This window comes from Phyllobates terribilis, unplaced genomic scaffold, assembly GCF_046119375.1.
Source record: "Phyllobates terribilis strain yellow unplaced genomic scaffold, ASM4611937v1 Scaffold_1__5_contigs__length_1240528914, whole genome shotgun sequence".
Taxonomy (NCBI): domain Eukaryota; kingdom Metazoa; phylum Chordata; class Amphibia; order Anura; family Dendrobatidae; genus Phyllobates; species Phyllobates terribilis.
This window is the reverse complement of record NW_027362761.1, coordinates 278,247,928-278,274,171: the sequence shown is the minus strand read 5'-3', so window position 1 is coordinate 278,274,171 and position 26,244 is coordinate 278,247,928. Positions and strand designations below refer to the sequence as shown.

The following is a 26,244-nucleotide window of genomic DNA, read 5'->3' as shown; positions in this document are numbered from 1 at the left end:
GGGGTCATTATACTCTTTAGAGGGTTATGTGGGGGCCATTATACTGTTTGAAGGGCTGTAAAGCCACTACACTGCATAGAGAGCAACTATACTGTATGGAGGGCCCTTTTACTGTAAGGAGGGTCATCATACTGTCCGGAAGGCTATGTGGGGGCAATCACATTATGTGGAAGGCTGTGTAAGGGCAATCATACTGTGTATGGGGTACACTGGGGGCTATCATACTGTGTTGGGATCACTGTGGGGGTATCATTCTTTGCAGGGGTACTGTAGGGTCATCTTACTGTGCAAGTGGAAGGTAATTTGAAGGTATTCACTGTGGGGGTATCTTACATTGTTTGGAGGACACTTTTGTTGGCATCACAATTTATGGGGGTCATGAAAGGGGTATCTTAGTGCGTGGTAACATAAGGGGTTTCAATAGGGGCAAAATTACTTTGTAAAGGCTGCAATGTTGTGAGATATGCTCTTATGTCACCCTGCTGGATATTATATTATTTTTTATTTTTTTGGGGGGGAGGGGGCAAATTAGTAGTTCTGCTATGAAGCCCCATAAATTCTATGTATGGTCCTGGGGCACACTGAACCAAAATTTATGAAAAAATGTTAATTTTTTTCTTGTACACAAAAGTGAGATCTTCTGGTGTCTGCATTACATCTCAGTGTTTATTGAGTAGTTTTGGTCAAGGAACTTGAGTGCAGATCTCTTTGTATGGAAAACTAAAGTAACTTAATTTCAATGGTTCTTTGATTTTCATTTAACTATCTGTTATACTTATTCCATGTCAAATGAACAATAATAATTAAGGCAGGTAACAAACTTTAAATGGAATAGTATTTAGTTTTTACATTTGACAGTAGATTTACCTTGTTCTTCATCAATTTTCCGTAAATATTTTCTCATTATGCTATTTACATCATCTTCCTTGCCTTCTGCTTCAGGTCTATTATTTTCTTCTGAGTTTTCTGATGTCATTTGTTTCGCTGAGTAACCTTCACCATCCACTCTTTGTACACGGGGCCGACTTTTAATACTATCTGCACTTTTGCATGATAAAACAGAACCAGAAGATGATGAGGAATCAGACAGATTTCCCAGATCTTCCCTAAAACTTGAACCTTTCTTTAACACACTTTTCAACCCCCCTGTGGAAAGGCTTGGTTCATGCGATGGAAGATCACCAAAATGAACACTGAGTGGCCGTTGACCATCTCTTCTATCCCTGGAGGCTCTGGATAAACTTTGAGTTGATTGTGACCTTCTGAGAGCTGGGAGGATGTCGTCAGAATCATCAGTTAATTTTCTTTCAAAGCTGAGACTGGGTACTTTCCAGTTTGAAGAGCTTTCTTCTTTTCCAATATCAGATAAATTAGAAAAACTCCTGTTTTGGAAAACAAGAGGTTGTTTCCCAAAATCGTTTTCAACAACTTCTTCCAGTGGTGTTTCAAGACACTGTCGCCACGGCCTTAGTCTTAAAGAAGAACTGGCACCATCTTCTTCTAATTCTGAAGATGCCTGCTTAAAACCTACACCCTGTGATGGTTGGTTAAGAGATTCACAAGAACCAAATCTTGCCATGCGCTTCACAGCAGGTGACAATGTTGGGTCAGCTTTTTCAGATGGCAAGCAACGAAGACTTGATGAACGTGTTAATCCTTGACCTGTTATAGGCTTTTCATCAGAAAGCTTGCTGAGGGCAACTGAAAAATCTTCGTCATCATCATTAAGCCGTGTACATCTTCTAAGGGAAGAAGCACCTGTTGTTCGGTAAATAGGCAGTGAAGATGTCTCCTCTATAACTAGGGTTGACTGATCTTTTTCAGATGTCCTTTTCTTTCTCACTTCATCTAGAAACTCAGAGAGAGCAGATGAGGAACGTGAAAACTTTTCTTCTAATGGTGAGGGTCGCCTTCTGCCAAGGGTTGGAGTTGTATTTCCAGTGTTAAGCACTGGACTTGTATTCTCTTTTTCTGAGGATAGCATATTGCTGCCATAAATTCTAGATCCAGAACTCAGGGAAGAACTTGGCCGACTCACATCTTGATCATCTTTTTGCCTGAAATAAATAAAATATGAAAAGCTTACGGATCACACTTGGCTAAATACATGAGAATAAGGTACTGCTTTAATACACAATTAGGGTATGTCCAAACATTATGTTCCAATCTGCAAGAAACCCCAGAAAATCTGTAGGTGCAAATTCACACCAAAATGTGTGAATCTGGCTGCTGATGTTCCTGCAGAAAATTGCCAAGTGTGTATAATATTATATTCTCTGGTGCTTCTTAAGCTTTCTTGACACGTCTAACTAATGTAAGTCTGTGAACAATCTGGCCTCCTGTGATGATGTATTATCCATTGGGACCTCTGCTGCCTGTTATTAGTTAAGACAGCCTGTAAGCCAAGCAGAAGACCAGGCAATGGAATTAAAGGGAACCTGTCATTAGGTTTGTCCCATATGAGATAAGGCCACCACCTTTCAGCCCTCATATACAGCGTTCTAATATGTTGTATGTATGCCCCCAAACTGGCCTGCAACAAAAGAAAAACACCTTTTATTATACTCACCTGCGGGGCGGTCTTGGTCCGGTGCCTCCCTTTTTCTTTCTATGCAATCCTCCTTTTATGCTTTGTGTGGATGATGCGTTCTACACAGTGTCCCCGGAATCGCGCTCCTGCACAGGCGTACTTCTCTGCCCTGACCAGTGCAGAGCAAAGTTCTGCAGTGCGTATGTGCCGGGAAAGGTCAAGGAGCCTCAGTGCATGCTCACTGCAGTACTTTACTCTACCCTAGTCAGAGTAGAAAAGTACGCCTACACAGGAGTGCAATGTCGGCAAACACTGTGGATGACATAGAACCCATCTATCACATGAAGAACAGAAGGAGGATAGCATTGAAAGAAGGGAGGCACAGGACCAAGACCAGCAACGCCCATTGGATCGGACCACCCCACAGGTGAATGTAATAAAAGGTGTTTTTGTTTTGTTGCAAGCCGGATCAGGGGCATATATACAGCATATTAGAATGCTGTACGTGAGGGCTGAAAGGTGGTGGTCTTATCTCATATGGAACAAACCTGGTGACAGGTTTTCTTTAAAGAAGCACCAGGGAACTTTAATGCTGAAGTAAAAAAGTGCCAAGCTAACAGTTTTATTGTGCTGTGTTGCTAATTTGGAATGACTATGTTCTTGGAATAGAGCAGCTGCTAATCCAACATGCATTTAAACCTCTGCAATTCTCAAATAGTGTAATAGCACATGTTATAATATGCTGGAAGCCAAGTAAGCCATCTGTTCTTCTAAAGTTTGCTAAATCTATATAGTGGATACTTGTTTTAAAATTTGAATTTTTTTTTCCTTTTTCAGGATTTTCAGTTTTTATTCTAGATCCGCAAGTAATCTTCTGCAAAATCCTCAGATGTTGGGGTTTATTGAGGATTTTCATTTCCCCATTAAAATCAAAAATTCACAACAAACCTAAGACTATTCCATGACATGAGTTGACATGCTGCAGATTAAAAATTCCACAACGCAGGTCAATTTTCATGTAGAAAATGTATGCAGCATGAGAATAAGCTTTGTTGAAATCTCTTTATTCTGCTACTGTATTCCAGTACAGATTTTCCATTCACAAATCTGTACAGAAAATCCACAGTAAATCCATGAACATGCCCTAAAGGGCTGCCTTTTTGCATTTATTTAAAATGAACAATTTCATCACAATATTTTCCATGATAATAGTGAGTGTTCGAGTACAGGAAACTCCAAACAGTCTTTCAGTATTCCTGAAATGGCAGTGTATAGAATATGATAAAAACCTGAATAAAGCTTGTATCTCTTTTATATATTATACAACATAGGAAATAAAGTATGAAAAAATAAACAACGGAGAATAATATCTAAGCATGTTTAATGGTGGTCAATGTAAAAAGGAATTCAAAGATGAAAGAGTTTAATGCAGTTATTAGTCTTGTCCAATAAGTTATTTTATTTCATGTATATCGGTAATGAAGTACCGTATTTTTCGGACTATAAGATGCACTGGACCATAAGATGCACCCCAAATTTTGTCTGAGTTCCGGTGCCTGGGACCGGTGTCTGAGGTCCGGTGCCTGGGACCGGTGTCTGAGGCCCGTTGCCTGGGACCGGTGTCTGAGGCCCGTTGCCTGGGACCGGTGTCTGGCTGGGGGTTGTGGCCAGTGTCTGACTGGGGGCTACAGGCGGTGTCTCGCTGGGGGGGGGTGAGTGGCGTGGCAGAGCGGCGTGTGCGGCTTTCCGGTGTGCATGGCCATCTTCCTGAAGCTGTGATCTACAGGAAAATGGCTGCCCGAATTACCAGTCTGCACATGCACTTGGCCATTTTCCTGTAGATCACAGCTTCAGGAAGATGGCCGTTCACACAGGAAAGCTGCACACACCGACCCTCAGCCAGACACAGGCCCTCAGCCAGACACAGGCCACGGCCCCCAGCCACACACCGGCCCGCAGCATCTCACCATCTGCTGCCACCGCTGGGTCCCTGATGGAGGGAGGGAACGGAGGGCCTGGCGATCCTGCTCCACCACCACCACAAACTATCAGGTAAGCTCCATTTTCCTCCCAAATTTGGGGGAAAAAAAGTACGTCCTATGGTCCGAAAAATATGGTACCTTTTGATTACTACTAAAAGATTACCATTACATGTTCTATAATGATTGGAAATATCTGTCTCTCTGGAAAAAAGAATGCAAACTTGGCCAATCCTACCTTTCCAAAGGCACCATATGCAGTTTATCTGGTTGTAGAATCATAGAGCCATAGAATGTTAGAGTTGGAAGGTATCTCTTGTCACGGGTGTGTCAGAGGTGACAGACAGTCGCCCTGCAGTGGGTTGCAGGAGATCTCTACATTTGGCATTGCAGACAGCTGCTTAGATAGGAGGTTGTCTTTAGGACCAAGCGGCTACCTCTCTCTTGCTAATTAGCTCTCTGGCCTGGGTGTATATATATGTGGTGTGTCTGAGAGGTCGTTGCCAGTTATATTCATTTCTACTTGTGAAGTTTAGCTGGAGCAGTACCTCGTACTCTCTGGAGCTTGAGGCTGTGTGCACATTTGGAGTTCATCTAAAGCTAAGTAATTTCCCCCTGCTTTGTCTACCCTTGTTGTCTTTAGAGTTTTAGTGGAGGTTGACTAGTGTTAATCTCCTTCCATCCCTAGCCAAAGCCTTACGCCCGGAAAAGTAGGGTGAGGCACGTGAGCGGCGATAGCTGAGGAGGCTATATAGGGACGTTAGTTGAGACAGGGTGACGCTAGACCAGAGTAGGAGGTGTCCACTTCCCCCTTTCGCTAGTGTCTGGGCTCCGTCTCCCTTTTCCCTCTGTGTTGCACTACACCTGGCTTGACATTATAACCAGCCAAGCTTGTTTTAGGAAAAAAAAAAAAAAACTGACATTTTTTTTTTCTTTGTGTATTTTTGGGTGTCCACTTTTATTTTTCCCTTTCTCCCTTGGTATGGGATCAGTTGCAGAGCTCGCAGAGCAGTTCCGCTGTCTGTCTCTGGAGGTGAATGACCTCCGCTGTGATGTTCAGTAGCAGTTTCAGCGGTTACGGTCTGCCAATGTAGGGGTCTCTGCAGGTAGGCCTGTCCAATCTGAACCCAAGGTTGCCCTCCCGGACAGGTTTTTTGTATTTAAGGAGGCATGCAAATTGTATTTCAAACTTCGTCCCTACTACTCCGGTAATGAGGAGCAACGGGTTGGTATTGTGATCTCTCTATTGCAGGGCGATCCTCAGTCATGGGCTTTTTCGTTACCGCTAGACTTGGTTTGTCTCCAATCTGTAGAGGGTTTTTTTGAGCTCTGGCCCTCATCTATGATGACCCTGACCGAGTCACCTTGGCTGACTCTAGGCCACGTCACCTTCAGCAAGGGATTCGGTCAGTGGAAACGTACAGTTTGGAATTCTGTAGATAGGCAACGGATTCCAAATGGAATGACTCAGCCCTTAGAAGTCAATTTTGTGAGGGACTTACTGAAAGGTTGAAAGATGCCTTAGCTGTATATGAAACCCCTCAGTCCTTGGAGGTTGCCATGTCTTTGGCCATACATCTAGATAGACGCCTTCGGGATAGATGAGAGCGCCAACCTTCTCCAGGGCCTTCTTGTCGGGGTTGTGTACCTTTGCCAGGGGAGGGGTCTGGGGGTGAACCAGTACTGGGGAAGGTGGAGGAACCCATGCAGTTAGGGGGGGTCTCTACATCATACTTCTCGCCAGAGATTCACAAGAAAAAAGACATATTTTTTTTTGCGGGAGAAAGGGACACTTTGTTGGGACCTGTCCTTCAATTCCTAAACAAAAGGAGACTCGATTAACTCTCAGTAGTCTGGAGTTGGAAAAACAAGGGGTGCATTTGTGGCCAAACTGCAGTTCCTGCTTTGTCCTGACAGCAGAGGTGATGCTAGAGAGCAAAATTGAAACAATTTCTGTGTTTGTTGACAGTGGAGCCAGGGTCAGCATGGTTGATGCTGAGTTTGTGAAAACTCATTGTCATGCTTGCTGTGCTTTAGCTGAGCCTATTCCCATCTTTGCCATTGACTCTGCGCCACTTGCACAGAAAGCATTTACTCAGATTGTACATAATGTAAAACTGAGGGTGGGGTCAGTTCATTGTGAAATCATCCCTTGCTATGTTCTGGACAATCTTCCTACTCCGATTGTTTTGGGTATCCCTTGTTTTGTTAAACATAATGTAACGGATCTGGGAGGTGGAACCTCTGAGCTATTATACAAAGGGGCAGTCTTTGTAAGGAGGCAGGTGGCTCCCAGGGAAGGCGGGAAGGTAGACACGGCAGGTGACAAGAACAGTCTCAGGGTAGAAGGACAGAACAGACACGGCAAGTGACGGGAACAGTCTCTTGACAGGCGGGTGGTCACAGCAAGTGACGGCAGAGCCTCCAGGTAGGCTAGCAGGCAGGTAGCAGGTGGGCGCTCCCAGGTGAGCGGGCAAGAGTTTCTGGACAGGCAGGTGGTCACAGCAAGCGATGGCTAAGCCTCCAGGTAGGCTAGCAGGTGGGTAGCAGGTGAGCGCTCCCAGGTGAGCGGGCAAGAGTCTCTGGACAGGCAGGTGGTCACAGCAAGTGATGGCTAAGCCTCCAGGTAGGCTAGCAGGCAGGAAGCAGGTGAGCGCTCCAAGGTGAGCGGGTAAGAGTCTCACGGCTGGCTGGCAGGTGGTCACGGCAAGTGACGGCAGAGCCTCCAGGAAGGCTAGCAGGCAGGTAGCAGGTGGGCGCTCCCAGTTGAGCGGGCAGACTGATCCATAGTCAGACTGGCTGGTGCTGGTAGGCAGACTGTCGGACCACAGGAATGCAAGCAGATAGACAGGTATCAGGCAGGTATCAAGCAGGAATCTGGCAGGTAACTGGCAGGTATCTGGTAACGGGACCTGAGGGCTGAAGCAGAGTTGATAGGCTTTGCAACAACATTGCTCGGGCACCTCCATTTTGGAGGAGGTGCCTTATATACGGTGAGATCCTCCGGCCATTGGCCGGGGACTCCTTAGGACGGCGCGCGCGGCCCCTTTAAGAGAGGGGGAGCGTGCGCACACGCGCCCTAGGCACAGTGGCCGGGAAGCAGCGCGCGCTGCCAGCAGAGCGGGAGGAAGACGCCGGGCATGGAGCGGAGAGGTGAGGGGAACGGCATCCCTGCCTAGCCGGAGGCAGGGACGCCGACGCAACAGTACCCCCCCCCTTTAGGCCCCCCCTTTTTTAGGCCAGAGAGAAATTTATCAAGGATGAGAGGGGCATGGATGTTCTCCCGGGGCTCCCACGTTCTCTCCTCAGGACCAAACCCCTTCCAATCCACTAGAAAAAAGGACTTTCCTCATACCCTTTTGGTGGCCAGAATGTTCTTTACCTCAAACTCGTTTTCAGCGGAAACCGGAGCAGGAGGCATACCTGTAGACTTGGAAAAAGAGTTAAGTACCACGGGTTTGAGTAGAGATACATGGAAGGAGTTAGGAATCCGCAAGTTGGCCGGGAGTTTCAATTTATAGGCCACCGGGTTGATTTGTTTGATAACTTCCAGTGGGCCGATGAACCGAGGCCCTAACTTGTAGGAAGGAATCTTGAGCCGGACATATTTGGACGAGAGCCAGACTTTATCTCCAGGACGGAATTGAGGTGGATCCAGACGTCTTTTGTCAGCCTGTTTTTTCATCCGCTCGGATGACCGAAGAAGTGCGGATAGGGTACTCTCCCAAATGGAGGAAAATTCACTAACGTGAGATTCCGCAGCCGGGTTGTCCACCGAGGTGGAGACGGGAAACGGGATCCGAGGATGTTGACCGAAGACTACAAAAAACGGGGATTTGGTGGAAGATTCGCTCTCGTGATTATTGTAGGAAAATTCGGCCCACGGTAAAAGATCCACCCAATCGGAATGGTGAGCATTAACAAAGTGCCGGAGGAAACTGGTTAAAATTTGGTTGATCCGCTCTACTTGGCCATTGGACTGTGGGTGATAAGCAGAAGAAAAGTCCAAGGTGACCCCCAGCAATTTACACATGGCTCGCCAAAAGCGAGAGGTGAACTGAACCCCTCGGTCGGATACAATGTGGAGATGAAGACCATGAAGACGGAAAACATGATGGATAAAGTCTTTAGCTAACTCAGATGCGGACGGGAGACCCGGCAGGGGAATGAAGTGAGCCATCTTGGAAAAGCAGTCAGCGACCACCCAAATGACCGTACAACCGGCAGAGACAGGGAGGTCCGTTATAAAGTCCATAGCTATATGCTGCCACGGGGCAGCAGGTACAGGAAGAGGAAGGAGGCAGCCAGCTGGCAGGTGTCTCGGAACCTTGTTGCGGGCGCAGGACACACAGGCTGAAATAAAATCTATTACGTCCTTGTGCAGGGTAGGCCAGCAGTAATGCCGGGTAATAAGCTGGAGGGTTTTCTTCTGACCAGCGTGGCCAGCTAGCTTAGATGAGTGTCCCCAGTGTAGGACCTTCTCACGATCAGGTACTGTTACGAACGTCTTTCCAGGTGGAAGACGATTTAGATTCACGGGGGCCACCTGCATTACTCTGGCGGGGTCGATGATGTGCTTAGGCTCCTCCTCAAGATCAGAGACCAAAAAGGATTGGGACAAGGCATCAGCTTTGATGTTTTTGTCTGCCGGGCGAAAATGAAGAATGAAATTAAAGCGGGCGAAGAACAAGGACCACCGGGCTTGGCGTGGGTTAAGTCTCTGGGCGCTCTGGAGGTAAGCTAAGTTCTTGTGGTCCGTGTAAATTATTACCGGGTAAAGAGCCCCCTCGAGCAGGTAACGCCACTCCTCCAGTGCCAGCTTAATGGCCAATAATTCTCGGTCTCCTATAGAATAATTGAGCTCAGAAGAGTAGAAGAGTTTGGAAAAGAAGCCGCAGGTTACATTCTTCCGGAAGACGACTTTTGTGTAAAAACCGCTCCGGCTCCAGAGGAGGAAGCGTCAACCTCTAGGAAGAATTGTCTGTTGCCGTCTGGACGATGCAGCACAGAAGCAGAGGAGAAAGCTTGTTTTAAGGAAAGGAAGGCCTCCTCTGCTTCGGGCGGCCATTCTCTGGGATTAGCGCCCTTACGGGTGAGCGCAGAGATAGGGGCAGTCCGGGAAGAGAAGTGCGGAATGAAGAGGCGGTAGTAGTTGGTGAAGCCCAGGAACCGCTGAATAGCCTTCAACCCCTCTGGTCGAGGCCACTTCTGGATGGTAGACAGTTTCTCAGGATCCATTCGTAGACCGGTCTGAGAGATTATGTAGCCCAGAAACGGAAGTGAGGTCTGCTCAAAGAGGCACTTCTCATATTTAGCGTAGAGGTGGTTCTGCCTGAGCCTGAGCAGGACCTGACGAACGTCCCTCCGGTGAGTGAGAAGATCCGGAGAGAAGACCAAGATGTCATCCAGGTACACCACCACGCAGGAGTAGAGAAGGTCACGGAAGATGTCATTGACCAACTCTTGAAAGACGGCGGGAGCGTTACAGAGACCGAAGGGCATTACAAGGTATTCATAGTGGCCGTCCCGGGTGTTGAATGCCGTCTTCCATTCATCCCCCTGACGGATACGGACCAGGTTATACGCCCCATGGAGGTCCAGCTTGGTGAAGATTCAAGCCCCCCTCAGACGGTCAAATAATTCAGGAATGAGCGGAAGGGGGTATTTATTTTTCACTGTGATCTGGTTAAGGCCTCTATAGTCTATACAGGGACGGAGTGAGCCGTCCTTCTTTTTGACGAAGAAGAAGCCTGCTCCCGCCGGGGAGGTAGATTTCCGGATAAATCCCCGGGCCAGATTCTCCTCAATATATTCAGACATGGACCGGGTCTCAGCAGCGGACAAAGGGTAAATACGCCCACGGGGAGGAGTAGCGCCGGGCATCAGGTTGATTGGGCAGTCGTATGGTCTATGAGGTGGTAATGTCTCTGCTTCTCTTTTATTAAAGACGTCTGCATAAGACCAATAGGGGACCGGTAGGCCAGGTAGATTGGCTGGGGTAGGAGAAGGACGAGCAGGATGAACGGGAACTAAAGTCTTATGGCAGTCCTGTCCCCAGCGAAGGACTTCTCCGGTCTGCCAATCAAGCACGGGTGCATGTCTCTGGAGCCAAGGTAGGCCTAGCAAGAGGGCGTGAGAGAGTCCAGGCAGAACATGGAAGAAGATGCTCTCAGAGTGCAGCATTCCCACCTGCAGAGTTATGGATTCGGTGATGAGTTGGATGGGATGTGGTAAGAGACCCCCATCCACGGCGGCGACAGATAAGGGTACAGCCAGGGGTTTGGTGGGAATGCGGTATTTCTCTACCAGGGACTGAGAAATGAGATTTCCGGCAGCTCCAGAGTCAAGTTGAGCCAGTTCAAAATAACGGTTCTCCCCGCAGATGATAGAGACCGACAGCATCAGAGATGGAGAGGGTTTACTTTTGTCTAGGGCGACCTCTCTGAGCGATCCTAGACACAGGCGTTTCCCGACCTCTCCGGGCAGGAACGGATCCGGTGCTCCTTACTGCCACAGTAGAAGCAGCTCCCCTCGGCACGGCGTAATTCTTGACGGGTTTTGACCATCTTGGTGTCTGGTCGACCTGCATAGGCTCGGGAGAGTGCGCCTGGGGAGTAACGGAGGAAGTGACGGGTCTCTGGAAGGTAGGGGCAAGGCGTGGAAACCTCCTCTCACGGGTGACCTCTTTGGTGCGCTCCTGGAACCGGATGTCAATCCGGGTGGCAAGTGTTATTAAGTCGTCGAGAGTGGTAGGAATGTCCCGACCGGCGAGTTCATCTTTAATAAGGCGGGACAGACCCTCCCAGAAGACGGACACCAGGGCATCGTTATCCCAGGCAAGCTCCGAAGCAAGGGTACGGAACCGTATGGCATATTGGCCCACGGTGAGACTTCCTTGGCGGAGGCGTAGCAGAGATGAGGCGGATGAGGTCTTCCGTCCTGGTTCGTCGAAGACTTTCCGGAAAGCAGTGAGAAAGGCTGGCAGGTTGGATACCAGGGGGTCTCCTCTCTCCCATAGAGGATTTAGCCAAGCCAGCGCCTCCCCCGTGAGATGGGACATGATGAAGGCTACTTTGGTTCGGTCGGTGGAAAACTGGTGTGCCAACAGTTCGAAGTGCAGAGTGCACTGGTTAATGAAGCCCCATGCCTGGCCGGGATCTCCACCAAAACGAGGCGGGTCGGAGAGGCGGGGACCGGTAAGAGATGCCATGGTATTGATGGGCAGCGGCGGTGCCGGGGTAGCAAGTGTGCGAGTGGAGGCAGCTTCCGATGAGGCAGTTTATGTGTCCAGGCGGGAATTAACACTACGGAGGTGACTCAGGATGGACTCCTGTTGGGACCTCTGATGGGAGAGTTCACGACATAGGTCTGAGAGCGAGGGAGCTTGGGTGCCACCGGGTTCCATGGCCCGAGCAAACTGTAACGGGTCTGGGAGGTGGAACCTCTGAGCTATTATACAAAGGGGCAGTCTTTGTAAGGAGGCAGGTGGCTCCCAGGGAAGGAGGGAAGGTAGACACGGCAGGTGACAAGAACAGTCTCAGGGTAGAAGGACAGAACGGACATGGCAAGTGACGGGAACAGTCTCTTGACAGGCGGGTGGTCACGGCAAGTGACAGCAGAGCCTCCACGTAGGCTAGCAGGCAGGTAGCAGGTGGGCGCTCCCAGGTGAGCGGGCAAGAGTCTCTGGACAGGCAGGTGGTCACAGCAAGTGACGGCTAAGCCTCCAGGTAGGCTAGCAGGCAGGAAGCAGGTGAGCGCTCCCAGGTGAGCGGGTAAGAGTCTCACGGCTGGCTGGCAGGTGGTCACGGCAAGTGACGGCAGAGCCTCCAGGTAGGCTAGCAGGCAGGTAGCAGGTGGGCGCTCCCAGGTGAGTGGGCAGACTGATCCATAGACAGACTGGCTGGTGCTGGTAGGCAGACTGTCAGACCGCAGGAATGCAAGCAGATAGACAGGTATCAGGCAGGTATCAAGCAGGAATCTGGCAGGTAACTGGCAGGTATCTGGTAACGGGACCTGAGGGCTGAAGCAGAGTTGATAGGCTTTGCAACAACATTGCTCGGGCACCTCCATTTTGGAGGAGGTGCCTTATATACGGTGAGATCCTCCGGCCATTGGCCGGGGACTCCTTAGGACGGCGCGCGCGGCCCCTTTAAGAGAGGGGGAGCGTGCGCACACGCGCCCTAAGCACAGTGGCCGGGAAGCAGCGCGCGCTGCCAGCAGAGCGGGAGGAAGACACCGGGCACGGAGCGGAGAGGTGAGGGGAACGGCGTCCCTGCCTAGCAGGAGGCAGAGACGCCAACGCTACACATAATCTGTTGATGGATTGGAAAGCCGGGGAGATTATTGAATGGGGAGATTACTGACATGAGAATTGTCTAGATATTTCCATTGATACTGTCTCTATGGAAATATTACCTCCTTTTCAGTCCGGTTTTGAGGACATTTTTTCTGAGAAGGGGTGTCAGGATTTACCTCCTCATCGTGCTTATGACTGTCCTATTAACCTGACCCCCATGAGCTAGACTACCGAAGTCCAGACTGTATAATCTTTCTGGCCCTGAGAGACAAGCCATGAAGGATTTCATTGCGGAAAGTCTGGAGAGGGGACATATCAGACCCTCATCTTCGCCCGTGGCGGCAGGGTTCTTCTTTGTGAAGGAAAAGGATGGCGGTCTACGTCCCTGTTTAGATTTCCGGGAATTAAATCAAATTACCATCTGTGATCCATACCCTCTTCCTCTGATTCCTGATTTGTTGAGCCAGGTTGTGGGAGCTAAGGTATTCTCCAAGTTGGATTTAAGGGAAGCCTACAATCTGGTTAGATCAGAGAAGGGGACGAATGGAAGACAGCGTTCAATACCCCGGAAGGACAGTTCGAGATTCTGGTTATGCCTTTTGGTTTGACCAATTCACCTGCAGTATTCCAGCATTTCATAAATTATATTTTCCATAATTTGGTGGGGAGGTTTGTGGTGGTCTATCTGGACGATATTTTAGTTTATTTATCTGATTTTGAGACTCATCAGGGGCATGTTAAGCAGGTGCTCCAGATATTAAGGGATAACAAACTTTAGGCAAACTAGAAAAATTAGTTTTCGCTGTTCAGGAGGTGCAGTTTTTGGGGTACTTCTTGTCCTCTTCAGGTCTTCAGATGGATCCGGAGAAGATCTGTGCAGTCCTTGACTGGGAACGTCCCGAGAACCTGAAGGCCCTACAACTTTTTCTGGGCTTTACTAATTTTTACAGGAAATTCATTCAAAATTACTCTGTTGTAGTGAAACCCCTTACTGACATGACTAAGAAGGGATCTGATTTTTCCAAATGGTCAGATGTTTCCCTCCAGGCTTTTTCTTTTTTAAAGAATCATTTTGCCACAATGTGGCGCCCCTGAGGGTTCGACCGCCACAGGGATGCTGCACTTCTCTAATGGAGTGTAGTTTTCCTCCTCTGAGGTAAGACCAGTGTGATAGTGGTGACCCAAACCTTGCATCCAACACCACACTTCTCCACCAGAGGGAGCTAGTATGCACTAGGTGCTGCTCCCCTGGTTACAGGGAGACTGGGGAACCAAGAGTTAGGGGAACCAGTTAGTGGGTGAGGGTGGAGGACCTACAAGTTAGTTACACCTTAGATTTCATATTTAACAAAAAGCCATCTTGGCTCGTTGTTCTTGACTATATCCTGACAGTACTCGGCTGTACTATGGCTGTACCCAGAACGCGATCTCCTACCCTGAAAGTGGATCCTGTGTGGGCCTGCAGGGGATGGAGACACGGCCCTAGTCCCTAGGCCTTGGGATGATGGGCAGGCGGGAGAAAAGGAATATCTCAGCCCGGTCGAGGACCATGAGCAAGAAGGCCCGGAGCTCAAGAGTGTGGCTTCACAGCAAATGGATCCCAGGCAGGATGCAGACGGAGCGGAGTACGGCACCTGCCCTCGCCAACCGGATATATTCAGAGGGACTCCGGCTGTAAAAGGGGTACCGGCCCCCGACACCCGACCTTGCTACTCCATGTCCTGATCGGGAAAGCCCGGTAGGCCCAGAGGATCCCACCGGGTATCGGACGGAGCAGAGCTGCCACCCGTGCCCTTGTTCTGAGAGGAGTTCAGAGGGAGACCAGGCCTATTTGCACACACACGGACAGGAAAGGATTCGGTCTGTAGTTCAGGAACACTCTGCTGTAGGGTCCCGATTGAATGCTGGACTTACTCGGAGGTTGTCGGACCCCCGTCTCTGGTGAGCGCAGGACTCCACGGGGAGCAGGGAGTCGCCTTCCTTTGCCATCTATGTGAGTAAAGCCTTGGAAGTTCACCACTATGGCCTCCAGACTGTTATTCCTGCGCCACAGAGCGCAACGCGGCATCCGAGTCCCTCTACTACTACCCCCTCCATCCTGTCCCTCTGCCCTGAGGCCTTGCTCCGCCAGTGGGGAGTAGTAAGAACTCTGACCACCATAACACCATGCCTCAGCGGACTGCAGCGGTGCTGGTAGCCCCTCACCAGGCACCCCAGGTGGCGTAGTCATTAATTAACCACTCAACCCGGTCAAGCCCACACCATCTCCTTTTAACGTGGTGGCCCTGAGCACGGGTCGGGTCCGGGCCACGGCTTCATCCCATCTCTCCATCACAGGGCCCGACACCGAGTCCCCCAACACCCAGGGTAAACTAAAAAGGGGTTACGCCGGAGAGGACGTCACAACTGCACCTATACTCAGTCAACCCAAAGTTTCTCAACACTTTATTGTGGAGGTTGATGCTCCGGATGTCGGGGTTGGGTCTGTGTTGTCTCAGGGTTCGACCCCTGGTAAATGACGTCCATGCGCCTTCTTTTCTAAAAAATTGTGTCGGCTGAGAGAAATTATGATGTGGGTAATAGGGAACTTTTGGCGATCAAATTGGCGTTCGAGGAATGGCGACACTGGTTGGAGGGGGCTGTCCTATTAATGTTATTACTGAAGATAAGAACCTGTTATATCTCCAGTCAGCTAAATGTCTCAAACCTAGGCAATCCAGAAGGTCCCTGTTTTTTATTAGGTTCAATTTTGTTGTCACTTTTCGTCCAGGGGTCAAAATGTCAATGCTGATGCTTTGTCCCGGAGCTTCGCTGGTGGTGGTGACCATGAGAACCCTGCTCCGATATTACAGAAAAGGGTAGTCATTTCAGCTCTTTATCCTGAACTGGAGGGTGAGGTGTTGGGGGCTCAGGGGGACGCTCCTGCCTCCTGCCCTTCAGGAAAGTTATTTGTACCATCTAATCTGCGCCCCAAAGTAATCAAGGAACCTCATAACTCTGTGCTTGCTGGGCATCCAGGTGCTAAAGCAACCACGGACCTCCTCTCTCGACATTTTTGGTGGCTGGGGTTGCATCAGGATGTAATTGAACACGTAGCTGCTTGTACTATTTGCGCGCTTTCTAAGGTTTTGCATACCCGTCCGTTTGGTACTCTTCTTCCGCTCCCTATCCCTAGTAGGCCATGGACACACTTGTCCATGGATTTTATTACTGACCTACTGGTTTCTGCAGGCAAAATGGTGGTTTTGGTGGTAGTAGATAGGTTTAGTAAAATGGTTCACTTCGTCGCATTACCTGCACTTCCCAATGCCAAGACACTTGCTCAGGTGTTCATAAATGAGATTGGGAAGCTTCACGGGGTTCCTTCCAATGTGGTGTTTGATCAGGGGACCCAGTTTGTTTCCAAGTTCTGAAAGGCATTCTGTTCTCGACTGGGGGTGCAGCTGTCCTTTTCCTCGGCCTTCCACCCTCCACCCAGTCGAATGGTCAGACTGAGTCTGTCAATCAGAACTTGGAGACATACCTCAGGTGTTTCATCTCCGAAAATCAGGAGGATTGCACATCCTGCTTACCACTGGCAGAATTTGCAATCAATAATCATCGTCAAGAATCCACTGGCAGGTTACCGTTCTTCGGTGCATACGGCTATCATCCACAGTTTGGTACCTTCAGTGGGGGAGGAGCTTCAGGAGTTCCTGAGGAGGAACGGTTAGCTTCGCTGCTCTCCTTGGTAGGCAGGGTATTCTGTTTAATTTAAAGACCATGGGAGACAGGTATAAACGTATGGCTGACAGAAAACGCTTGCCAGGTCCGGACTTGAATGTGAATGACTTTGTGTGGTTGTCTACCAGGAATATAAGATTGAAAGTTCCTTCTTGGAAGCTGGGACATGGTTTTTTGGTCCCTATAAAATAACCGCCGTCATTAACCCAGCAGCGTTTTGTCTTGAACTTCCTCAGGCCCTTAAGGTCCACAATGTGTTCCACAGGTCCTTAATCAAAAGGTAGGTGGAACATCTTGAGCCCTCACCTCTACCACTGCCCCCAGTAGTGGTTGATGGTAATCTGGAGTTACAGATTTTGAGGATTATAGATTCTCGTCTCCAACATCATTCTCTACAATACTTGGTGCACTGGAAAGGCTATGGTCCAGAGGAGAGGATGTGGGTTTCAGCATTAGAGGTGAACGCTCCCAGATTGGTTCGCTCATTCCACATCTCTTTTCCTGAGAAACCCGGTCTTGAATGTCCGGAGGTCACTTGGAGAGGGAGGGGGGTACTGTTACGGGTGTGTCAGAGGTGGCAGACAGTCGCCCTGCACTCTATGTTTGACATTGCAGACAGCTGCTTAGATAGGAGGCTGTCTTTAGGACCGAGCAGCTACCTCTCTCTTGCTAATTGGCTCTCTGGCCTGGGTGTATATATATGTGGTGCGTCTGAGAGGGCATCGTCAGTTATATTCATTTCTACTTGTGAAGCTTAGCAGGAGCAGTACCTCATCCTCTCTGGAGCTTGAGGCCGTGTGCACATTTGGAGTTCATCTAAAGCTAAGCCATTTCACCCTGTTTTGTCTACCCTTGTTGTCTTTAGAGTTTTAGTGGAGGTTGACTAGTGTTAATCTCTTTCCATCCCTAGCCGTAGCCGTAGTAGGGTGAGGCATGTGAGCGGCGATAGCTGAGGAGGCTATATAGGGACGTTAGTTGAGACAGGATGACACTAGACCAGAGTAGGAGGTCTCCACTTCCCCCTTTCCCTAATGTTTGGGCTCCCTCTCCCTTTTCCCTCTGTGTTGCACTACACCTTGCATGACACCTCCAGGGTCATCATGTCCAAACCCCTGCTCAATGCAGGATTCGCTAAATTATCTCAGACAGATGTCTGTCCAGCCTCTGTTTCAAGATTTCCATTGATGGAGAACTCATCACCTTTCATGGTAGAATATTCCACTCAATGATCACCCTCACTGTCAAAATGTTTTTCTAATATCTAATCTGTATTTTCTCCCTTTTCAGTTTCATTGCATTGCTTCTCGTGTTTCCATGTGCATGTGAGAATAAGAATGATCTCTCTACAGTGTGACATCCCTTCAGATATTTGTAGACAGCTATTAAGTCTCCTCTTAGCCTTCTTTTTGCAAGCCAAGCATTCCTAGATCCTTTAACCGTGCCTCGTAGGACATAGTTTGCAGTCCGCTCACCATCCTGGTAGTTGTGTACTAACACTATCAATATTGCTCACTGGTTAAGCAGATCCTGAAACTTTTTTCCTTGGAATTACAGAATTTATAAAAAAGTTACATGAAGTCATAAGAAGACATTAGTTTGATTTATATACCTTTTTATGACTCTCATCACTATCAGAGCTATACAATAGCTTTAAGGCATCCACACAGTATTAATATAATTAAATCATCATGGAACTATGCAACCAAAATATACCGAATGCGCATAATATTGTGTGTGCAATTATTAGCATTTTCTAGGAACCAATATCTATTCTAGTACATTACCACCATTATTGACAAGATCTATTTCAGACATACATGCCTAAATGTAGTATTAGATTTTACAACATGAAGTGATTTTATTCATCTTCATTACATCCAGTTTGCAAGCATATTGGTTGCAGTGTAGATAATTTTAAAGGCTGTGACTAGCTTTTATAACCTGGTATTAAAATATATTACCCTGCTTTGAGACTGCAGGGGACTCTATCAAGTGTCATTATAGGTAATGAGAATATATCGCAAGCAAGTACATTTTATAGAATGACACCACTATTTCTATGCAGGTGTAAGGATATTAAGCTCTCTACTTCATCACACTATTATCATTAATTATCAGGGCTCTGGTGACTGTGGGATCTCTAAATGTTAGTTTTAGAAGAAGAAATAAGAATTCTCTAATGTACAGTATTTATAAAAATGTAATAGAACTGTGGCTTTAACTTTAAAGGGTTTTCCACTTTCTGGAAAGTGAGCCCCAAACTGTGGAAATTGCTTGAAATAAAATACTCAGCATGTTCTTGTAAGGGGGAAGACCGGGGTGTAAGTGCTTTCAGAGCAAGGGATCTGGAACTGCCGGGGCCATACCTCCTGTTGCAGGGGGGAGACAGACTGCGAGCACAGGAGTCATGTGACTGGGAAGTTGGAGGTGTGTCCAGAGACAGAGCTAGGAAGTCAGGTGACCTGGGTACTCCTGGTGTGACTAGAGAGAGGAAGAGACGAGTACGTTTTGCGCAGGAAAGCGGAGCTGGATCCGGCTCAGCAGAGCAGCGTGAGAGGGTCCAGGCTCCTGGCTCCAGGATTGGGAGCAAGAGCCGAGTGCAGTGGACCGGAGGAGTCAGGCCGACTAGAGAAGAGACGCAGGGTCGGAGGAGCTGGGCACATTAGTTGCCGTGTTATGGACTAGCGGGTAAAACCGGAGACCACCCGCTGCCGCCAGAAGACAGAGCATTGTTTGGGCGGGGAAGCCTGAAAAATCAACACCAGCATCAGCGTGCATCTGCCTTGTGAGGAGCGAGAGTCAGCTAAGTGAAAAAAAATGTTGATTATAACCGGTTCGACTCTGCTACATCCAGTTAAACTGTGAACTGTCAGTGATAGACTTTTACCTGCTTTTCCCTTGTTTTTCCCCCATATTTTCCCGATACTCCCTACGTGGAGATTTACCCTGTTATTATAAACTCCCCCTGTTTATTAACCCTGTATTGGCTGCTCTGTGTTTCTGTGTAGCTGCATCTAAAGTACCAGTGTTACATTTGGCGTAGTCAGCAGGATGCAGTCTTTAGACACAGACACTGCAGAGCAGTCCATCCCGGGAGCCCCTAAATCTAGCTTGCCGCTGGGGGCCATGCTCAGCAATCTCCCAAAGGTTACCGTGGACAATATGATGCTGTGGGACTGGGTTGAGAGAGTTAGGAGTATGCTACGTATGCATCCGATGACCCCAGCTATGCAAGCCGAAATAGCCTTACTGGCCCTGGACGGCGAGGCCCGACAATCCATGATGTACCGCCCTCCCCATGACCGGGATACTGTAGAAAAAGTTGTGCGGATACTGGAGGAGATGCATGGGGATCCCACCAATGTAGGATAGCTGAGGATACGGCTGTTTCACCAAGTGCAGCAGGATATGGGGGTGACGGCCCTGGCAGGGATGGTCCGGAGTAACGAGGCACCCACCCCGCCTGCAGCTGAACCGGAATGGGCTCGAGAGATGCGAAAGGAGATAAAGGAGATGCAAGATGAATGGTCCAGTCTCAAGAAGACATGACCTGCTGGAAGTGTGGAGGCACAGGACATAACGCCAGGGGCTGTGCTAGCCGAGGGCAGCCCCTGTCATGGCAGCCGTTAAACTAGCGGGCTCTGTGTTCGGGGGACACAGCACGGAGCCTAGGGAAGGGGAAAGAAAAAGAGGAAGTCCCAAGGACCTAGTTTCCAGCAGCCCGACTGTCTGGGCCGAAATAAGCGGTCGGGCTGTTCACTGCCTGAGTGACACAGGATCCCAGGTGACTACGATGAGAGAAGCCTACTTCCAACAGCGATTTCCAGAGATAACGCGGCCTGAATGGGGACCAGTAATTAGACTCACGGCAGCTAATCAATTACCCATCCCGGTCGCAGGGGTGGTGTGGATGAAGATCTGAGTGTGTGGAAAAGATGTGGGAAAAAAAGGAGTCGTCCTGGTCACAGGGGGAACCGGAAGTGGACCCCTGGTGACCCTCGGAATGAATGTGCTGAAAGAGATCGGGCAAATCCTGCTTAGTGAGCCGAAGGAGATGCCTCTAGACTAGTGTTGAGCGAACATGCTCGACACTGCTCGGTACTCGCCCGAGCATCACGCTACTCGGGATGTTCGGCGAGCACCGAGCATTTCTGGGTTACTCGGGCGGGAGCTCGGGTCTCCGCCCTGCATGTTTGGCGCTCTTTACAGAGCCAATGAACATGCAGGGATTGCCAGCCAGTCATTGTAATGCTGCAGCCATGTTGGTTGTGGGCATTACAGTGATTGGCTGGCCGCACAGCGTCACCTCGAGTATTTAAATTGGGGCGCCGCCATCTTGGACACAGTCGCTCCGGATTAGACAGTGTAGGGACAGCGCTGCTGATTTAGGGAGAGATATAAACTTCGAAATAGTTAGTGTAGGGTCTGTAAAGGCTGCCAGAACAAACAAACAGTCCTTTTCAGGACTAATATCCATCCCAGATACCAGGCAGGCAGGCTGCATAGGAGACACAGTGGTTATACCAGCAAACGCTGCATTACAGTCCTGTGTGCTCCTGTTGCTGAAATTGCTGAACTTAGCACCAGGTGTCGGGGGCCAGGAAAAATCCTTTTTTTTTCATCTAAATCCTCCTTTTTTTTTCCTCCTTCACACTGTACAAATACCCGTCTTATTAACCTTTTGGTGTGTCCCCCCCCCCCCCCCCCAAAAAAAGCGTGTCTCTGATTTTTCAGACACAAATATAACTGTTGAAAATAGTCTGGTGTAGGCTAGAGAAACAGAAGTGTTGTTTTGCACTTCCACGGTTCAAACCTCTGTATTATCCATTTTGGGCCATTTGTATCTAAAAAAAAAAACAGTTTGAGTGTGTCGCTCACTGTTCAGCCGCAAATATCTCTATTTAAGAAAGTGTGGTATACCCCAGTAAACAATAACTGTGGTTTTGCCATCCCACGGTAAAAAATCTCTATTATTCAGGTTTTGGTAGTTTTTTCCGTAAAGAAAAACAGTAGTGTCTCCTGACTGTTGTGACACAAAAATATATCTGTTGAAAATAGTCTTGTGTAGGCCCGACATCCCAGTGTGGTTTCGCAGTTCCACGGGTCAAATCGCTGTACTATCCAGTTTTGGGCGTTTGGTATCTAAAAAAAAAGCAGTTTGAGTGTGTCGCTCACTGTTCAGCCGCAAATATCTCTATTTAAAAAAGTGTGGTATACCCCAGTAAACAATAACTGTGGTTTTGCCATCCCACGGTAAAAAATCTCTATTATTCAGCTTTTGGTAGTTTTTTTCCGTAAAGAAAAACAGTAGTGTCTCCTGACTATTGTGACACAAAAATATATCTGTTGAAAATAGTCTTGTGTAGGCCCGACATCCCAGTGTGGTTTCGCAGTTCCACGGGTCAAATCGCTGTACTATCCAGTTTTGGGCCTTTGGTATCTAAAAAAAAAGCAGTTTGAGTGTGTCGCTCACTGTTCAGCCGCAAATATCTCTATTTAAAAAGTGTGGTATACCCCAGTAAACAATAACTGTGGTTTGGCCATCCCACGGTAAAAAATCTCTATTATTCGGCTTTTGGTAGATTTTTCCGTAAAGAAAAACAGTAGTGTCTCCTGACTGTTGTGACACAAAAATATATCTGTTGAAAATAGTCTTGTGTAGGCCCGACATCCCAGTGTGGTTTCGCAGTTCCACGGGTCAAATCGCTGTACTATCCAGTTTTGGGCCTTTGGTATCTAAAAAAAAGCAGTTTGAGTGTGTCGCTCACTGTTCAGCCGCAAATATCTCTATTTAAAAGATTGTGGTATACCCCAGTAAACAATAACTGTGGTTTTCCTCTTACACGGTTCTAATCTACTCTTTATTACCATTTTTCCATTGATAGTGCAAGTGTAAGCTATTTTACTTCATTTACAATGGGCAAGGCGCGTGGCAAGGGACGTGGAAGTGGACGTTCTGGTGATGGTTCGTGCAGAGGACGGGGCCGTGGCCAAGGTGAAAATGTGCCACAACCAACAGCCACATCATCTCGCTCCCACTTCTTGACCAAATTACTAGGGAAGCACAGAACAACACCAGTATTGAGAACTGATCAGTGTGAACAGGTTATTAATTGGATAGCAGATAATACTTCCAGTTACCTGGGCACAACCACCTCCGGTCTGTCTTCCACACGGTCAACTCTTAGTAGCCGTGAGTCTCGACCGCATACTCCTCCTCACTAGAGATGAGCGTTGTTCTACTCGAACTGTTCGCCAATCTCAAATTCGAGCTGTTTTGGGCGGTGTTCGAGCCGTTCGGCGAACACGAACAATTTGAGAAAAATTCGGCTGTTCGAGGTAATGTTCGATAACTGTTCGTGCACCAAAATCATAACTGGATTTTTTCTCAGTAATGATGAAAATTAATGTTAATACGCAGTTTGAGTGTACAGCGGGGTGGGGAGAGGGGCAGGGGATGGATCTCTGCAGGAACAATGAAGATCTCCATTTTTTTTTGTCTTTCCCGCATTTACAGTGGGGAGGTGCAATCTGTCAGCCTATCAGCAGCGCACACACGGAGCGAAGTGCTTTTTTTCACACAAGCAAGGGCATGTGTCATTGGCAGTGTATGTCACATGTCCTTGCCCTATAAGACCAAGCCATTTTCCCCGTCGCCACCATTTTCTCACTGCTGCAGCTGCGTGTTAGACGGCACCGCTGTTGCTGTGTGCGCTATACCTTGTTAATTTCAAGCCAATTTTCGCACAAATCTACAGATAGCTTGGGAGTAGGGAATAGTTGTGATTGCAGTCCTTTTAAGGACTAGGTTACAGCATTTCCTACGACTTTTATCAGGCAGGTCTGTGCTCTTAAATAGATAGGTTGTGGGAGTAAAGACTAATTGTAATTGGAGTCCTTTTCAGGACTAGGTTACATCAGTTCCTATCAGTTTTTGCCAGGCAGGTCTGTGCCAGTGCTGTGCAAGTTTTTTTCACAGCATTTGGCTGAATCTAGCAAAGCTAATCCTTTTTGGCCTATTGCAGAGTGTGTTAGTCAGTGGAGTAGCCTATCTGTGTTGCAAGATATACCACCTGTGTATAGAATACCAATTTTTTTACTGCACCTAGTGAAGTAAAATCTTTTGGGCATAGCATCATTCTATTAGTCCATCTATACTGACCTCCATCAGGTTGCAAACTGAATCTAATTTTTTTCTGCATCTAGCTCTGAAAAAATATTTGGCCTTCTAGCAGTGTGTCGGACTTTCTCTATTAGTCCATCTATACTGACCTCCATCAGGTTGCAAATTAAAAATAATTTTTATCTGCATCTACAGTACCTCTGAAAAAATATTTGGGCTTCTAGCTGTGTGTGGGACTTGTTGTATTAGTCCATCTATACTGACCTCCATCAGGTTGCAAACTGAATATATTTTTTTCTGCATCTACCTCTGAAAAAATATTGGGCTTCTAGCTGTGTGTGGGTCTTGTTCTATTAATCCATCTATACAGACCTCCATCAGGTTGCAAACTGAATATAATTTTTTTCTGCATCTAGCTCTGAAAAAATATTTGGCCTTCTAGTAGTGTGTGGGACTTTCTCTGTTAGTCCATCTATACTGACCTCCATCAGGTTGCAAACTGAATATATTTTTTTCTGCATCTACCTCTGAAAAAATATTGGGCTTCTAGCTGTGTGTGGGTCTTGTTCTATTAATCCATCTATACAGACCTCCATCAGGTTGCAAACTGAATATAATTTTTTTCTGCATCTAGCTCTGAAAAAATATTTGGCCTTCTAGCAGTGTGTGGGACTTGTTCTATTAGTCCACCTATACTGACCTCCATCAGGTTGCAAATTCAAAATAATTTTTTGTATGCATCTAGCTCTGAAAAAATATTTGGCCTTCTAGCAGTGTGTGGGACTTTCTCTATTAGTCCATCTATACTGACCTCCATCAGGTTGCAAACTGAATCTAATTTTTTTCTGCATCTAGCTCTGAAAAAATATTTGGCCTTCTAGCAGTGTGTCGGACTTTCTCTATTAGTCCATCTATACTGACCTCCATCAGGTTGCAAATTAAAAATAATTTTTCTCTGCATCTACAGTACCTCTGAAAAAATATTTGGGCTTCTAGCTGTGTGTGGGACTTGTTGTATTAGTCCATCTATACTGACCTCCATCAGGTTGCAAACTGAATATATTTTTTTCTGCATCTACCTCTGAAAAAATATTGGGCTTCTAGCTGTGTGTGGGACTTGTTGTATTAGTCCATCTATACTGACCTCCATCAGGTTGCAAATTGAATATAATTTTTTTCTGCATCTAACCCAGCCAATAGTTTTGGCCTAATACCACAGTTTGGCCACTCAGCTCTGCTCGGTTACCATCCATTGTTTTTTTGTGCAAACAACTCCAGAGTTGTGAATTAGTTAACCACCAAAATGAGTGGAAAAAGGCCTGCTGCTGGTGGAAAGGGGAATAGGCGTGTTGGGAAGGGGAAAAAAGGTTGTGTCCGTGGGGTAGGTGTTAAAGCAACAGTAACATCTGCAGAAGAAAGACCATCTTCCAGCCAAACTAAAATGTCTACTTCTTTTAGCGGACAATGTGATAAGATCCCTTTCTTACGGCCACGCCAATCGCTACAAATTCCAGATGAGGCACAAAAACAGCAGGTGCTTCAACGGATATCAAGTGCTCCTTTAAGTGGGCTCTCCTCCACATCAACTTCAACATCACAAATACTCCAGTCCTCAAAGGTGTCACCCAAATCGCACTTGCTTCCTCACAGCTCCCAAATCTCCAGCTGCTCGTCTGAGTATGAGGTAGAACAGATGGTTGAGTCTGCAGAGCTGTTTACTCATACTATAGCCTGGGAATCAGAGGTCGACTCCAGCGCTTCTGTGAATCCAGACGAGGAAATGATCTGCACTGATGCCTAGAATCTTTATGAGTCGGATCCAGGACCAGACGCAGAAGGTTCTGACCATAATGTAGACCCTCATTCCCAAACTGTAACTCCTGTTGGTGGAGACAATGAGGAAGACGATGATAAGACTCAAATACCTGATTGGAGCGACAACTTTAGTTTTTTGTCAGGGCAGGAACAGGTTGGCTCTGAGGACGACGGGTGTGATAACACACAGGGTGATGATGATGAGGTTGGAGATCCCACTTACTGTCAACCCACAGTCAGCCAAGAGATGAGGTCAGCAGAGGAGGTGGAGGAAGATGCTAGTGACGACGAGGTCAGGTTGCGCCTTCCTGGACAGAGACGTAGTACTGGAAGCACGTCAACAACTGCATCCTCAAACACAACTCTGCCTCTCACCACAAGTCGTGGTGGCTCTTCAGGTCGCATGGGTGCTAAGCCTTGCATAGCCTGGGCATTTTTTCAGATCGATAAAGATGACCCAACTCGTGTTATCTGTAACATATGTCAGCAAAAGCTAAGTAGAGGCCAAAAAATACATAGTTTGAGTACTTCATGCATGAACCGGCACATGGACATGAAGCATAAGTTGCAGTGGGAAGCTCAGTGTGCTACAATGCGGCCTAGCCGGCCGGGCCAACCACCGTCTGCCATATCTTGTGCATCCGCGGCCTCTTCATCCTCTGTGACTGGGGGGACAGCAGTCACACCTGTTTTGGGGCGCAGACCTGCCACCTCTTTACCCGCAACAGCCAGCGTGATTGGCAGGTCATCATTTTCTTTGGAGGTGGTAACACCAGCT

General features: G+C 47.8%; 1 protein-coding gene across 3 annotated transcripts in view; it reads right to left on the bottom strand.

The window, feature by feature from the left end:
- MYO18B (myosin XVIIIB) overlaps positions 1–26,244 on the bottom strand; it is a 1,187,635-nt gene that overhangs the window by 34,895 nt on the left and 1,126,496 nt on the right. For all 3 annotated transcript variants that reach the window (XM_073672938.1, XM_073672946.1, XM_073672953.1), the window contains one exon: positions 868–2,057. In XM_073672938.1, coding sequence (XP_073529039.1) covers positions 868–2,057 — 1,190 coding nt within the window. The remainder of the gene's footprint in view (positions 1–867; positions 2,058–26,244) is intronic.